This window comes from Gadus morhua, chromosome 8 (assembly GCF_902167405.1).
Source record: "Gadus morhua chromosome 8, gadMor3.0, whole genome shotgun sequence".
In the NCBI taxonomy this organism is placed as follows: domain Eukaryota; kingdom Metazoa; phylum Chordata; class Actinopteri; order Gadiformes; family Gadidae; genus Gadus; species Gadus morhua.
Window position 1 is genome coordinate 29,469,666 of NC_044055.1, and position 17,525 is coordinate 29,487,190.

The 17,525-nt window shown below is 41.1% G+C and overlaps 1 protein-coding gene and 2 long non-coding RNA genes across 3 annotated transcripts in view; 2 read left to right on the forward strand and 1 right to left on the reverse strand.

Moving 5' to 3' along the window:
• The window catches only part of cdc73 (cell division cycle 73, Paf1/RNA polymerase II complex component, homolog (S. cerevisiae)), a 45,236-nt gene extending 36,054 nt beyond the window's left edge, over positions 1-9,182 (reverse strand). The window contains exons 1-6 of the mRNA XM_030362584.1: positions 8,999-9,182; positions 8,382-8,487; positions 8,212-8,281; positions 8,064-8,126; positions 7,706-7,758; positions 6,861-6,949 (exon numbers count right to left, since the gene is read on the reverse strand). Of these exons, the coding sequence (XP_030218444.1) occupies positions 6,861-6,949; positions 7,706-7,758; positions 8,064-8,126; positions 8,212-8,281; positions 8,382-8,487; positions 8,999-9,129 (512 nt within the window). The 5' untranslated portion in view covers positions 9,130-9,182. The remainder of the gene's footprint in view (positions 1-6,860; positions 6,950-7,705; positions 7,759-8,063; positions 8,127-8,211; positions 8,282-8,381; positions 8,488-8,998) is intronic.
• On the forward strand, positions 1,862-2,685 carry LOC115548168 (uncharacterized). Its single transcript, XR_003977531.1, has 2 exons — positions 1,862-2,120; positions 2,466-2,685. It is a non-coding gene; the product is annotated as an uncharacterized LOC115548168 (long non-coding RNA).
• Positions 9,183-10,789: 1,607 nt separating the features above from the next.
• On the forward strand, positions 10,790-11,941 carry LOC115548169 (uncharacterized). The gene is made up of 2 exons (XR_003977532.1): positions 10,790-11,111; positions 11,582-11,941. It is a non-coding gene; the product is annotated as an uncharacterized LOC115548169 (long non-coding RNA).
• Positions 11,942-17,525: the final 5,584 nt, after the last annotated feature.

The window sequence follows — 17,525 nt, forward strand, 5'->3', positions numbered from 1 at the left end:
TTGCCCAGAAGAGTCCTTTTAAAACGGGTTTTTGGGGGTTTCTCACCCGAGGAAATTTGAAAATCGGGCTGATGAACATGCAATGTCACGTAGTTTGAGAAGTAAAAGAAAGACAAATCGTCATGTCTGAATCACGTCGAATAGGTTAATGTTTACGTTATGGATAGGAAAGTGCACCACATGCAGCAGCCAAAATGAGACATTAGAAAAGCCTGTAGCCAAATAAACACTCATGCGCCTAGATGTCAAGTGGACTGGGTTGAATTCACTGCGGGTCTCCTGAATCTGTGCAAACTAGAGCAGCACTAAACAGCAATATCGACATGATGGGCTTTGCATAGAGAATCAAATTTGCAACATTTTGCAATTAATGATTCTAAATTTGCCCTTTAATGTACAAGTCAGAATTTTGCGATTTTCACTGGCTACAATATTGCATCTGTCAGTTGTCAAATGTGCTGAACAAAATGTTAAACTTCAATAATTGTTCATAGTCAACTTATATAGTGCATTTATTTAAGCTCTCAACAGCATAACCATACAGCTTCGCCACATCGGCGGGAAAATACGGCACACGCAAAGTACATCCATGGAATCAGCCGTTCAAAACCAGTCTGCATGAATCGTATGACAACTGGATGGCAGGGGATGCGGAATAGGAATACACAGCAGGGGAGAACATGAGAGCCCCAGCTCGCCACATAGTAGCCTGGGTGCGTTAAGCGTGGAACAAGCTGGATACCGAGTGGGTGAAAAACTATGTGTGTGTGTGTGTCACTCTGTTCGAGCCTGCATGAGAGTTTAATGTTGTCATTAGCTGTTACGTCTTTCTGACCAATCGCAGTTCAAGGCCGACCTGGGCTGTACCACTTCGGGAGGGGGCGCTCAGTTACTCCCCTCTAGACAAAATCGAATTGGTTGCGACGTGGACCCGGCGCCCCCCGAAACGTTAACGGGCCACAGGGAATTCTCCCAACTCTCCCGATTACCACTCTGCGTGTGCGTGCGTGCCAGTAGCCGCGTTTACATGGCAGATCTATGCGGCATAGATTTCTATGCGGCATAGATCTGTTCCTAAAATGTGTTCCGAATGTACTGTATACATGGCAGTAACAAAAGTGTCCGTTATGTCTCTCGCGCACACCTGACACGTCTCTGGACCGGCGGCGACATAATGGATGTCTTATCACTATCGGGGATTTTAAATTTGATTTTAATGAAAGCACAGCAGGAGAGAGCTTTTCTCTGCCTGCTCCTTCAATTAAGAAGGAGGAGGACAGCGCAGCAACGTCAATTTCTCGTCAGAACTTTATATTTACCCTATGCTCCGCCGCAAACAAGAGGAATTTGGATGCGAGTCCGCAGCCAAGACTGGTGGGAGAGAGTGGTCTTACGGGAATTTAGTGACCAGGAATCCTCGAAGGTCCAATTGCGCACTACTGCAGCTGCCATCTCTCTAAGTTAAGAAGAATATTTTAACGTTCAGCCTGCAAAAGTACTAGTAGTAGCCTACTAATTTACAGTTATCTCGGACGCGCGCGGACACCTCATTAATAAACACCCATGTCCCGTCACTTAGCAACCGGACACGCTTACCGGACTACTTTTACGGAGTGATAACAAAGACGTGAATCAGGCAATAAATCCACTTTCCTTGACAGCGGTGAAGTTCGGTGTGCTTAAGGGTGCGTCCCATTTCTACCCCTTACCCCTCCCCCTTACCCCTCCCCCTTGGTTTGAAGGGGTAAGGGTGTCCCAATTCTCATTTTGGTTAAGGGGTAGGGCGAAGACAAAAGGCTACGTAGCCCTTGAAACGAAGCGAAAACGTAGCTTGAAACGAAGCTATCCAGGGACCACACTTCAAAGGGAGGGCTTCGAGGAAAATCCGGCCGAAAATGCATTTTTACTAGTTGTTATCATTCGGACTCATGATGTAAAGTTGACTGTATATTCAGCTCGAAGTCATACACGGACAATGCGATCTCTGAGCTCGATATAAAACATGACATAACGGTAAATAACCGTTGAACTATACAAGATTTTAGCGCTCTCTAGTGGCCAACCGAAATCGCCAAATAAACAAACAGCAGCGATGGTTCAAGCGAAGGACACGCACAAATGTAAGTATTTTCAGCACTTTAATTACGGCAGACTGGTGTAATAATACTATTTTCGAGCGGTTTTTAATTGTGAAGTTAGTTTTGAATCACTAGTCAAGTTTGTTTTGAATCACTAGAAGCCGATGCTAATGTGTTCCGCTATCGCTATTTGTTGAGATAGATATCCGATAACCCTTGACATGACATTTTAAGGTTTCAAGTAACATTTGTGTGCAGTGGATATGCTTACTACTACTATTCCTTGGTTGATTATACCGGCGCACTGCTTTGATATCGGTAAAGCTGCCACCTAGGCTACGTCGCTCGCCTGTCAAACTGAAGATTTCCTTTCCACCTTTACCTCAGGGACACCACAGGAGACCAGACGGCTCATTAATTTCAGGGGGACCAGGGACAATGAGTTCCTAAAATCGGAAATGATCGCCAGAAAACAGTGGGAGTGAGTCTTACGTTGTTCAATCTTTTCATTCTTGCGTCTGTTTTCTACTTTGGTATTTCTGTGTTGAGCTCAATAGCCCACTGAATGTCTGTGTCATTATACCAATTGCCTAATGAATGTATCAACCAAACGAGACCATTGTTTTTGTTGTAATTTAGTATTTTAGTGTGTGTGTGTGTGTGTGTGTGTGTGTGTGTGTGTGTGTGTGTGTGTGTGTGTGTGTGTGTGTGTGTGTGTAGCCGAGCTAAATTTAATTTGATTTTTTATTTTATCATTGTTCATACCTTTTTTTATGTGAACTCCACCAAATATTGGTTCCTAAGTAAGTTGGTTTCGTTGTTCCCTATGGCATGCCTTTTGTTTCCCTGGGGAGTGGTTTGGCGTTGCACCTGTGTGTACCTGTGTGTACCTGTGTGTATGTGCAATGACAACAAATAAAATCCTATCCTATGGAAATGTTTTGATATGTTGAGGGGAGTGTCTTATGTCTGCATTTATTTGAAAGAGCATATGCACAGAAAAGCAGACGGACGGAGTTACAATGGAGATCCAGCGAGTTTTTAAAGCCATGTGACCCGTCGCATCACATAGGGAAGTTAACGCCAGCATTTGTGAAGTTTTTATCCACTAATTCATTATGTTATGTGAGGCAACGCAACGCAACGTATGCTTGATCTGAAACATGCCTACTCGTGGCTTCTGTTGACATAGCAGTCAGCGACGATGAAGCCACGTAATGGAGGGGCGTCCCATTTCCTAGGGGAACGTTTTACCCCTCTGTATTGAGGGGCAAGGGGAAGGGGTAAGGGGAGGGGTAAGGGGAAGGGGTAAGGGCTAGAAATGGGATTGGGCCTAAAAGTACCGACGGAGCTCAGTGAACTACTGCGGCTGCTCTAAGTTAAACCCCAATCTACGCGGAATAAGTGTATACATGGCGATTTAAAAACGGACTACACCACCTATTCTATTCGGCATAGAATCTATGCCGAACAGTTAATTCTATTCCGATAGATAGATAGATAGATAGATAGATAGATAGATAGATAGATAGATAGATAGATAGATAGATAGATAGATAGATAGATAGATAGATAGATAGATAGATAGATAGATAGATAGATAGATAGATAGATAGATAGATAGATAGATAGATAGATAGATAGATAGATAGATAGATAGATAGATAGATAGATAGATAGATAGATAGATAGATAGATAGATAGATAGATAGATAGATAGATAGATAGATAGATAGATAGATAGATAGATAGATAGATAGATAGATAGATAGATAGATAGATAGATAGATAGATAGATAGATAGATAGATAGATAGATAGATAGATAGATAGATAGATAGATAGATAGATAGATAGATAGATAGATAGATAGATAGATAGATAGATAGATAGATAGATAGATAGATAGATAGATAGATAGATAGATAGATAGATAGATAGATAGATAGATAGATAGATAGATAGATAGATAGATAGATAGATAGATAGATAGATAGATAGATAGATAGATAGATAGATAGATAGATAGATAGATAGATAGATAGATAGATAGATAGATAGATAGATAGATAGATAGATAGATAGATAGATAGATAGATAGATAGATAGATAGATAGATAGATAGATAGATAGATAGATAGATAGATAGATAGATAGATAGATAGATAGATAGATAGATAGATAGATAGATAGATAGATAGATAGATAGATAGATAGATAGATAGATAGATAGATAGATAGATAGATAGATAGATAGATAGATAGATAGATAGATAGATAGATAGATAGATAGATAGATAGATAGATAGATAGATAGATAGATAGATAGATAGATAGATAGATAGATAGATAGATAGATAGATAGATAGATAGATAGATAGATAGATAGATAGATAGATAGATAGATAGATAGATAGATAGATAGATAGATAGATAGATAGATAGATAGATAGATAGATAGATAGATAGATAGATAGATAGATAGATAGATAGATAGATAGATAGATAGATAGATAGATAGATAGATAGATAGATAGATAGATAGATAGATAGATAGATAGATAGATAGATAGATAGATAGATAGATAGATAGATAGATAGATAGATAGATAGATAGATAGATAGATAGATAGATAGATAGATAGATAGATAGATAGATAGATAGATAGATAGATAGATAGATAGATAGATAGATAGATAGATAGATAGATAGATAGATAGATAGATAGATAGATAGATAGATAGATAGATAGATAGATAGATAGATAGATAGATAGATAGATAGATAGATAGATAGATAGATAGATAGATAGATAGATAGATAGATAGATAGATAGATAGATAGATAGATAGATAGATAGATAGATAGATAGATAGATAGATAGATAGATAGATAGATAGATAGATAGATAGATAGATAGATAGATAGATAGATAGATAGATAGATAGATAGATAGATAGATAGATAGATAGATAGATAGATAGATAGATAGATAGATAGATAGATAGATAGATAGATAGATAGATAGATAGATAGATAGATAGATAGATAGATAGATAGATAGATAGATAGATAGATAGATAGATAGATAGATAGATAGATAGATAGATAGATAGATAGATAGATAGATAGATAGATAGATAGATAGATAGATAGATAGATAGATAGATAGATAGATAGATAGATCCTTTAATAATCCTTTACAGGAAATTACAGTGTCACAACAGCGTGGACAGACATAACAAACACACATTCCCTCATATGCTAAAATACTTAAATACTACAATAAATAAAATAATAAATACTATAAGGTGCAAAGTTAATTTTGTGCATTGTAAAACCGTATGGCAGCTGATATACAGGACTTCCTGTACCGCTCCGTTTTGCATATTGGTGCAATTAGTCTCTGGCTGAAGGTGCTGTTCTTGATCACCTTCAGGGCGTGGAGTGGGTGAGTGGGGTTAGACATTATTGAGGCCAGTTTGTTGAGGATTCTGGCCTCTGCCACCTGCTGGACCTTTAGCTGAGGCGTATACATGACCATTTTCTATGCCGCATAGAAATCTACGCGGCATAGATGTGTCCATGTAAACGCGGCTTGTGTGTGTGTGTGTGTGTGCTGGCGTTATTCAACTGCCTGGTAAACATGTTGGCCTACGGTAATATTCATACTGGTTGCTGAGCAAGAGTTTTGTTCGAAAGTTCAGTGATAGAAAACAAATAATAGCCCGGGCTATTGCCGTTTTACGGTACCACTGTCATGCACGTACCCGATGTCAATTGGACCGGGTTGAATTCACTGCGGGTCTCTCTTATATCCATCTTACCAAAGATATTTTGGTACTGTCCTTCTCAACACTCTCTGATCTCACTAAAAGGCTGGCAGCACGAAACAACAATATCGACGAGATCGGCTGTTCATAGAGAAGAAAGAATACCGACGTTGAATTTGCAACATTTTGCAACAAATTATTCTAAATCTGCCCATACATGGACACGGCAGAATTTTGCGGTTTTCACTCGCTACAATGTTGCATCTGTGGCTGCTGGTAATTCAATCACAAAGAAGTAAACTCTACGGGGCTATTTTCAGCATTATGATGTTTTTATTACGGCACAGCGATCCGGGGCTATTCCCAAAAGATCCGGGGTTATAGCCTCGAATGCCCAGGTCTAACGACGCGCCTGCGCATTCAAAGTTCTCCGTCGGGATGTCGGATACGCATTGCAATTCTCCGCCCGATCGATCTTATATGTTGACAACAAAATATTTTTAAATAGTTTTGTAAATAAACTTCCAAAGCTTTAAAAATCCTATTTGGTATTTTATTGGTCCTGTGCAAAGTAAACAACGTACAAAATAAATAAGGTCCAAACCGAGTATCGTTTCCGGAAATGATTTTGTTAGAGGACCAATCACAGCCCTTTTCATCGAATCTACACGATTCACGGAGGTCACCTATTTTGGTTTCAAAACGGCGAATTTCCCGAAAGTTGAGTGATATTCATGCCTGTATTATTACATAGAACGACAACAATCCCCTCTCCTCCATGCTGCGGTTTGATCTGACAGCTCATTTGTATTTATAGCTACAGACACCAGCAACAGCACAATCTGAAGGGACTGAAACAGAGGGCAAGTCTTTTTTTTCCCAAAAGCTTTTTCCAGCGAACAGCTTCAAAAACATGTTTTCTGGAACTCATATTATGTTTACTTGTTTGAAAAAAAAAAAAAAAAATCACAATATGTCACCTTTAAAACCCTGATAGTGCATTTCTTACCTGATCTGGTCAGTTTGTACGATTCCTTCTTTATGGCCTTCCAGACGCGCAGCGAGGCGCTCCTTGTCCAGACGCACCCGCTCTTCATCCTATTGAAGGAGACATCTCTCTCATCAACCAAATGATGCTCCTCTAATAAAGATAAATTAACAAATACAACATGCTTGTCGATAAAGGCCATAACAGCCCACCCACCCTCACCCACACACGTATTTTTGATGTAATTTACATTTCTGGAATGACTAATTGCAAGCGAAAAATTTACTAGAAATATTTAATTCAACCATATTCCCTATTTTATTAGCTTTAATCCCAAACTCATCCCTCATATATATATATATATATATATATATATATATATATATATATATATATATATATATATATATATATATATATATATATATATATATATATATATATATATATATATATATATATACACACACATACACTTCTAAAATTAATAGTAGTGTGATCGACCGATATATCAGCCGGCCGATATATCACGCTGTTATTTGTTTTTTCGCGTTTTTTATTTTTTTGGGATGATTTACAGACAGGCAGTTCATGTTCCTTCATTAAATTGAGACTTGTAACATTTATTATCATCATTGTGTCATTTTTATGATGTAAATTGAGGGAGCAAAAGCAGTATCGCTCCAAATATCTGCTCAAGAAAATCTGCAGTCGGAATCTGTATCGCCCTAGGCCCTAAAACATCCATATCGGTTGATCCCTACTGAATAGTATATTTCTGAATTGAATATGGAATTAATACATATTGTAAAGGAAACTCAATCATGAGTAATGACAACAGATATTTCATAAATGATGTGAATTACCTCAATCCTGGGTTTCTTGGCCTCAGTGGCGGCCTCTTCTGCAGCTCTTTTTACTGAAGACAACAGAGCACTAAGGTTACGTCTGTGGAAGTCCCTTATGACATGTCATTTAGCAATGGAGTCAGTGGAGAGGGACAAAACTATTTTGATAGCCTTTAACATTCCCATAATCAAACAATCCAAAGCCAAATCATTTCCTTTAATATACATTACCTGTGGATATGTTCAAATATAACAGCAAATTAAACTCAACCTTGTGTACAACCTTCATTCATGACTAGTGCAAGCTATATAGACAATTATTACAAACGTATCATGAATTAATTTCCCTCCCATAATCCAACATATGAAAACTCACCTTGCGTTGGCCTTTGTAAACCAATTTCTATTGGGGCACTTCTGTCTATACTTGTTGAAGTAGCTGTGAATGAAAAGGAAAACAAATTGGTTTTCATTTACTCCTAGTGTCAATAGCGGTTTGTTCTTACTAGTAGCCTAACACTTACAACTTTCGCCATTGAGATAAGAAAGTAAGCCTTTTCTGTCAGGCCTCCTGACAACTGGAATGTTCTCGGTCTGTGGAGGAAACCCAAGTTAGCCTTCGGACCAGTTGGTAAAGATAATTTGCACTGAAAATACAACAACACTGAAGGACTTATGATTCAATATAACTTACTGCAGCTCTTCGCACATACGACGAATGAGGAAGGTGGACATTGTTGAGCAGGAACAGGATAGAGTCCAGTGTGTAGTACTCCTTGGGCTGCCCCTCTTTCCCAGTTCTGAGGGATACAGATAGTCATTAACAAATAGATTACATAAACATATACATTACAATAACAACGGAAATATGATCTACAAACCATTAATTCTGACAGATCACTAGTAGTGCAACAGAGAGAATGCCGTACGCGGGCCAGGAGCCCAGCTGGCAGAATGACTCTGATTCTGGTACACACCATCAACAGTTAACAGAGACACATATCTGTATCGATGGGTCCAATTATCACAATATATAAACACAGTTATTGGAAAGTCTGAACTTCTGTCAGGAGGTGAACTATCAACATGATGGCTAGCTTCACAACGGCTTATACAAGATCAGTAAAAGAAAACAATAAATAACAGGACGTGCGAGTCTGCCTTTAATCTTTATTTATAAAATAGAACTGTGTTGGACTGGCGTAGGACCTCGTAGTGGTTAGCATGTAGCACTGCTAGCCGAAGAGCACCACAAGGCTCTTTAGTGGCAGGCCAAACATAACAAACATGGAAGGAAACACGGTGACATACCCCCAGATGATATAGTTGGTCTTGACATTTTTCGGCCAGGAAAACTCTCCAAATATAACTTCATCTCCTTTTGCAACAATTTCTTTTTTCTGGATATTGTACTGACGGAGAACACTCAATACGTCCGCCATCTTCCCTGGTCTTCATAGAGAGGAGTGAGGAAGGACCCCGATTATCAAAACGGTGGCCTTTCTATATGCCTGATTCAGAACAGTTAGGTGCCAGCCTCAGTCTGTTGTTATATAAAAAAAATACGTGTCTTAATAGCGGTACATTTTCCTTCTGTAGAGATATGTAGAGTTTTGTCTGTAAAATAGAATTTTATAATAATTTCATTCAAAATGTTAAATTCTCCCGATGAATGATTAGGCTCATTATACATTTTGTCAACATGCTATCAACCCTAAGTCCTTTGGATATCATAATAATAACTAGAAAATGCATTTCCTGCAGAAAATGCAGTGAGTACTGTAGTACAAAGTGAGGTTGAAAATATTTTTTAATAAAGCCACATAGATTAAGACATAAAGAAACGTTAAATGGCTTAAATCAAGTGAAGGAATTTGAACAAAAGTTCAAAAGTCTAAATGGAGTAAACAATGTTAACATGCACACCATATAAGAAAAAGTAAGTGGTTGGAAACAAATAAAGTGACAGCTGAATGAAAAGCGCAGAGCATTGCTAAAAATGCAGAAATGTCAAAGGTCAGGCGTGGCCTGGCGGCAATTGCCGCTGAGCGCAGTGTGTGGCTCCTACCACTAAGGAAGGTAAAGAATCCTAAAGATTTTTTTTTTTTTTTATTCCCATGGGCCCCCCCACAACCGTCCACCTTACACCCCCTGTCCGACGGCCCTGTGTGTGTGTGTGTGTGTGTGTGTGTGTGTGTGTGTGTGTTAGTGTGTGTCTCTAAGAGAATAACGCTCACCTAATTAGATGAGTGCTGCATGCAGCGCTCAACTATTGTTCTTCACAGGTTCTATTAGTGTGAATGCTGTAGCATTCACACTCTAAATATTGAAATCTTCTTCCTCCCGTTTTTTGTTCTTCAACTCCTCTGCCATACTTTCAGCCACAGAAACCATTCAAATATTAAAACGTTCAGCTCTTTAACAACATGATGGCTATTATTCAGCGTTTTTAAACTATTTCAACTTTTTAATCTATTCAGCTTTTTCCAAATTTTTTTAACATGGGAGTCAATGGCCGTCCTCCAATTTCCTCTGGTACTACAACTGTTTAAAGGCCGATTCATACCTCCGGATCCGGACGAAATTCGTCCGTCCGTACCAAACATTGTCTCCAGGACTACCCTTCATACCTCTGTCCGGTTTCAGAGTTGTTATGGATGTTACGCAATACAAGAGGGCAGTGACTGTCGTGTCACAAATTAACGGCATCGACAATCGCAAACATGGCATCTTTAGAGGAGATGCTTTTGCTTTGTGTCATCCGAAATCGGCAAAAAAAAAGGCGCAAAAGGCGAAGGCCTAGGCGGCGGTGGAATGTGACATCCCTCACCAACCCGCAGATTATCAGAGGCAACGGACCCATTGACGGACAAAACACCTCCGGGACCGAACAAAACGGTCCGTATCCGTATTTACCGGGTGTGCCTCGTGCCCACTACCTCCGTCCGTTGACTGATCCCCATTGACTTTGAATGGGGACGGATCCATTCGTTGTGGATCCGTTCGTTCCGTTGGAGCCTTCGGCTCCGTCAAAAAGTTGAAAATTGTGCAACTTTTTCGGCAGCGACGGATCCGTCATCAAATCAGATCGCGTATGTGTAGCCCAGGCTTCATAAGCTGTGAAAAAGTTAAAAGAAGAAAGAGTAAAAGTCCGCTATTACTTTGTATGAATGTGTGAGAGAGCGATAGCTGGCATTTATGGGGTTAACTGCGTCGGACAGAGCAGAGAGACGTGCGTCATGACGTCACGGTGAAGCGGCGTTGTAGGTGCGCATAACTGCGTGATAATTAGTGGGAGAGGAGAGAACGCACCGTTCGGTTGCACGATTGAAAAATATCTAGAAGTAGTTAAAAGTATCTAGAAGTAGTTGGAAAACACCGCGAGCTGACTCAACAGTCCACAGTTGATGTTGCCCGCTCGGCGGTGAGTTTAATGTGTCTTTTGAATGTGGGGAGCGTCGAGTGGAGGTGTGTGTGCGTCAGTGCGAACTTGTCGCTAACTGCTAAATTGAAACCTTGTGCGTTAGCCGCTAGTGTAGCGACCAAGGCGAATTAGCATTGAACTCGAGCTAACGCACAGGTTAACTGCTAACACCGTGGGGTAATTCTAAATGTTAAGCTATTGTGTGCATTGTATGGAAGGAGAGAAAAAGGGGGATTCATTATTTAATTCGGACAATTATTATTTAATTCGGACAATTGATGCTAAAAGGCTATTTTGAGTTATTTGAGTTTTTATTTCATTCACTGGTAAAGTGAGACCTATGTGGATAATATATTTTTGTTAATTGATTGAAATTAATATATAGGTCATATTTATGTTATTATTTATTTTAACTGAAACAATGGCCTGTTGTAATTTACTGAGATGTATGAATGTGGCCTGTTCTACAGGTCAGGTTTTGTGAAGGATTTGAATTGGTGACGCTCGATGTCGAGGGGACATCAGCGACACCGGTAGTCAACGATAGATAGGAGACCAGCACTGGATAGCCACCAGGCAGCTTCCAGACATCCGCTGGAGATAACCAGATGGCGAGCCGGAACTAAGGAACAGAGTCAACTGAACTACCTCCCAAACCTGTGGTGTGGTAGGAACCACAAAGATCAAAGGGCCCCAACGATATAAACTGAGCTCATATCAAGGAAGAGAAGACCATAAAGACATTTCTTTATATTTCTATTTTATTTTGCGCGCATTTTATTATTTTCCATGTTGAAAATTGTTGTTAACAATACAGTTCTGAAACTATGTTTTGTGTGAGTGTGGTCAGTATTGATGTTCCATCCTGGGCTCCATGAGCGTTAACCTAGAATCCTGGTAACTGGTCCAACTTCGAATTGAAACCGAAACCCAAAAATACCTGTAACCTCATAAGGCAAAGAGGGGTTACATATGCAAATTTAAGCACTGTGCTCGGGCTCTGACGATACTGGAAAGCGGGAAAGCGGGTCATCTTGCAATGACAATGCAACAAGCAGGAAGAAGCGGGAAGAAGCCGGCTTTGTTGTTGTTAGCGGGAAGCGATTTGATTTGCTGACGGATGCCTCTGCAAAGACTACTCCCCCATCCGTCAGCCACGCCTTCCCACGTCCTTTGACTGACGGTGCAGTGGGCATGAGGCGTGAATGGGCCTAACGCCCCGTGCCCACTACCTCCGTCCGTTGACTGATCCTCATTGACTTTGAATGGGGACGGACGCGAAATGCATTGTGGATCCGTCCGCTAAAGGCTCCGTCAAAAAGTTGAAACATTTTCAACTTTTTCGGCAGCGACGGATCCGTCATCCAATCAGATCACCGTATGCAAATTTAAGCACTGTGACACTACTCGGGCTCTGACGACCTTGGAAACCGCCCCCATCCGTCAGCCACGCCTTCCCAGTCCTTTGACTGACGGTGCAGTGGGCATGAGGCGCAACGCCTCGTGCCCACTGCATCCGTCCGTTGACTGATCCCCATTGACTTTGAATGGGGATGGACGCGCAATGCATTGTGGATCCGTGCGCTCCGTTGGAGCCTTCGGCTACGTCAAAAGATGAACAATTTTCAACTTTTTCGGCAGCGACGGATCCATCATCCAATCAGATCGAGTATGCAAATTTTAAGCACTGTGACACTACTCAGGCTCTGACAACCCCGGAAAGCTCCCCCATCCGTCAGCCAAGCCTTCCGACGTCCTTTGACTGACGGTGCAGTGGGCCCCGTCGTGACAGGGCCCAGGTACGGGCCCAGGTCTCGACAGAAAAACATGGTTGCTATGATGGTTGCTATGGACGCTGAAACCAGCAGCTCGCATGCCGTTTAAATCATGGCTATAAAACCACCGTCTTTGCTGATTATGTTATTTTATGTAACCGTGTAATGGTGATATTTCATTTAACAACTTTAAAATAACTTTAAGCCCGGAAGGAAAAGATAATTCACCGCCGGAAGTCGGAAAGGCCCATGCAAGTGAACGGAGCATTCCACAACATTGAGAAGGGCTGTGTAATAAATAAATGAATGGATTTATTTATTTATTTATTACGGAGACCACCAGACTTCCTCGAAGCAATGAAAATGGTCTATTAAATTCAAGATGGGAGTATGGGGATATAGTACCATACGTTCCATGGCCATATGTCAATATGAATTTCCAAGTTGATGGTCAATGGTCAGATACAGATCTTGTTAGAACGATAATTGAATAAAAGCTATGGTCTACTTATAATATTATAACTAAATAATTGTATATTTATATATATAATATATATTTTAATATTTAATTAGTTAAATACAATAACGGCCTTTTCTTTTCAATGGGCCTGCGTCCACGTTAACTCGACCTTGAAAGCTGTAAGGTATCTCCAGGGATAAATTGAATAGCTATATATATTAATAGCTTAATATAAATAGCTACCTCTTTTGAATTGTCAACTCTCTATATAATATCAGAGGGCCTTTATGATGCATTTACTGATCTTTATTTGTGTGTGCACAGCGTAATAATATATATTTTTATCTTGGTAGACGACCGATTTTCAGTCATTGCCTGCTTGCTAGCCAACTCGATTTTGCCAGCTGTGAAGGTATTACTACACCAGAAGTTCAGTAGTGAATCTCTGACAACTTTTATTTAGTTAGTTATTGATGTAGGATTACTAGGATCATTGAGGTTGATTAACGACAGGTTTTATTTAGGTTTAATCTGCTGAACCTGACGGTGTTATCTAGTCAGCTGAGTACTGAGTGTCTGATGCCATAGATTAATTAAACCCTTGAAAAGGCTGTTGGATTACATATATAAATAATAAGTTCCACACAAAAAGTATAAGCCATTATGAGCTTTCAAATGTTATTACACAGACAGTAGTGACAATCATTTTTTTATGAAGTAAGCTTCTGTCCACCCCTTCCCCAACTTGGCAGCAATTTGGCCATGTGTGGGGAAACTCATTAACCTACAGGCTATTCAAGGCCTTGTCTGATTATTTTCATTTTACTGCAGGTGGCGGCGGCTGGTGTTGGTGCTGGTGGAAGCTGCTGATGGTGGATGCTGACGGCGGTGGCTGCTGCTGATGGTGGATGCTGATAGCGGTGGATGCTGCTAGCGGTTGCTGGTGGCTTGGGCTGGCTGGTGCCGGCAACCACTGCTGCTGCTTGAGGCGATGGCTGCTTGAGCTAGCGAAGGATGGTGGTGTCGACTTCTGCTGCTAGTGGTGGTGGCCGGCTTGTACTGGCGACGGCTGTTGGTGGTGGCAACTGCTGGAGGTTGGTGGTGGTGGCAACGGCTGCTGGCTGCGATTGATATCCTTCCTTTCGACCTGATGCACTTTGCTATCCTTGACCTCAGCCTGATTTTTGTGGAGTCTTTTGTTTGTTTATTAATAACTTATAATATTCCTCCCTGTTCCTTCACTTTGTTTTTTGTTTTTCAAGTTAGATTTGTTGTTCTTGTTCCACACATGGCTAACTTTGTTTAATTTATTGCTGTTCTTGTTCCCACTTGTTTTGGTTCGACAAACCTCAGCATGATGTATGTGGAGAGGATTTTATTTCTAAACCCTCAGCATCCCAAACACTTTTAACTTCTGGCTCCAGCTTTACATGCTGCATCCTCCTTTGTAGCGTGCAGAGGATAGGCAGTGGAATCTGCATTTGCTGGAGGGTTTTTTAACCAGTTGTCTCTTGTTAACACTTCCTTCACTTTGTTCTTGTTTTTCCAGTTGGACACAAACACACACACTGGCAAGTATTTCTAACACCATGGCTTCCCACACTTGAAACGGGAAGGACTTGACCAGACACAGGATTTCACTCAATCTTCATTTTATTTGACCAGTATTGACCAGCACGATGAATATGATGAGGTGAAAAACCTTCAAACATACACAGATAGGACAATGCAAATTAAATCAATGTTTCCCATCAAACACAAAGGTACATTAAATCAGGCAAAAGGTAAGTAGATTAAATTAGGCAAAAAGTATTCAAACCGAAAATAATGCATTGAACGCCAGAAAGCCATTTCTACTTTTAAATTAAACCTGTCAAGCATTTAAATTAGCACAACTCAGTCCAGTAAAGAGACCTGAGCTTACCGGTAGCCTCTTTGATCTTTTTCCCTCTTCCCATGGGTTTTAACTCTGTGCTTGTCCGAGAGCTCTTCCTTCTGCTGCCGCGTTGCAAACAAATCAACAAGCACACGTCTCTTCTCTTGTCTCTGGCACGCGCTGCTCATTTAGACTAATTGCATCCACCTGTTCGCTCGCTGATGTGCGCATGCGCGGTAAGGCCATGACGTGCACCCACTCGCGGGCAGACTTCCGCGGTAGATCGCCGCTGTTGCACGCATGCGCAGTAAGGCCATCAGATGCACCCACTCGCAGGCAGACTTCCCCGTAGATCGCCGCAACACCTCCCACTCGATCTTTGCGTCGTGCGACCCGGAAAGATCGCACTTCTCAGGCGAGCTGGTGCCCGCCGACTTGATCCTCTGCTGGGATGAGGATGATGAGGCGCCGCACGTCCCTGTGCAGTATGGTACCCTGGAGATCCTTTGTCGAAGATTAATCGAGATTTAAAACACTTAGACTAATTTAAGAGAGAGAGTGTAAAATAAATCGAGGGGTCCGGAGCAAGAATTGAAAAAAGACTTCATCGTGAAGAAAAACAACAACGACAACAGCCTGAGTAGGTCTATAGAGTCACTGCTCGAACATCGACTCCAGCTTCACTTTATACACATACAGGAATTTCTTTGTTACAATGGAGTCCCAATGGGGTTTCCGCCCAGTCAATCTTCGTCTCAGCATGCTATCAACCGCGCCCTGGTCTGAGGTCCGCATGGATTGACCTTGTTAGCCAAGATGACCCAAGGCTGAAAGGCTGAGGTCAACATGACTTGACCCCGCAGTTCCCTGGACATTCCTGAGCTCCATCTGCTCTGAACCCAGACTCTGCAAGCATCATGTGCTTTCCACCATTTAAAATATTAAACCTATTAATAATCATGGTTTACATAGAATATACTCACTCATTTCTACCACAAATATCCCCTTTTGTGACTACTAAGATCACAACAAAAACAAAACAGTTGTTTGGGTCATATTTTGCACTACATTTGATCATCGTTAAAAAACCTTTAAACATGTTCAGGAGTCTCAACCTGGTTTAAGGCAAAAAAGATCTATCAAATGTCTAACATGTCTAACTAGAATTCACACATAACACAGTATTTTCAGCATGCATTGAAAATTAGCATTTCAGAATATATGACATAAAAATATGAAACTCAAAAATGATATTTCAAAAAATAAGTAAATAATAGAAATTAAAAACTAAAATTGTCAACAAGCTTGCATGGATTTAGATAGTTCTGATTATCGTCATGTACTGGTATACTATATAACGTGGGGGGTTTGGGCACCGTAGTTGCTTCTGTTCGCAGCCACCATGCCCTGGAACCCATTAGTCCAATGTCCATTTGTTCACACTGTCTGAAATGGTTGTGGTTCCCATGGTGAGGTAACCAGTTATGAAAATAGGACCTCCTTCTAATGTCTGATTCTCACATTCCGGTCTCCTCTCTAGTTTCACTCCAATCTATCTCCCCATAGAGCGTCCTCTCCCAGTCACCCGACTCCTCTATGCCAGACTGGCTGAAGGTTAATGCACATAACGGTTGGTTATCCGACATAACAGAAAACACAAATTCATTAACTTGGTTCTGCGGTGGTATCTGAGCATATAGGACTATTTTCCCTTTCTTGTTGACTATTCCTGAGTGAGTTGGGGCCGGATTGTCCTGTCTTTCTCTTAGGGGCTGTTACTGAAGGAAGCCTGATTCCTGGCTCTTCCAGGTCTGTGTTGTCTCCATGGTTTCATTCCTTCCCGGGGTCTGTCCTTGTGCCAGCGGAATCTAGCACAACCCGTAAAGGATCAGGAACAGGCTCCCCGTTTTCAGCATCATCATGTTGCTGTATCTCTTGGCTCGACTGGATCTGGTCCTGGGGCAGCTGGTCAGCCCCAGGTGTGTCTGCGTCTGGCTCCTCCTCACGCTCATCCCTGGCTTTAGGTTGAGCGGCTTTTGTGCAGTGGTTGAGATGATACCACGTGGCCCTTCCTTCCACTTGGATGGCTGTTGGTGTTGCGTTGGTGACTTTGTATGGTCCTTCTCTCCTGGGCTCGTTCCACTTTCTCCTGAACATCCTGAGGTACACTTGGTCACCTGGCTCCACCCCCCTTGGTGGCTCCTTCTCCTACTCTGGAACTCTGTCTTTCTCCTGTTGAAAAATAAGCCTGTGTATGCCAGTTAGTTGTCCCATATAGCGTCTTAATTCAGTTTCCAATTGTT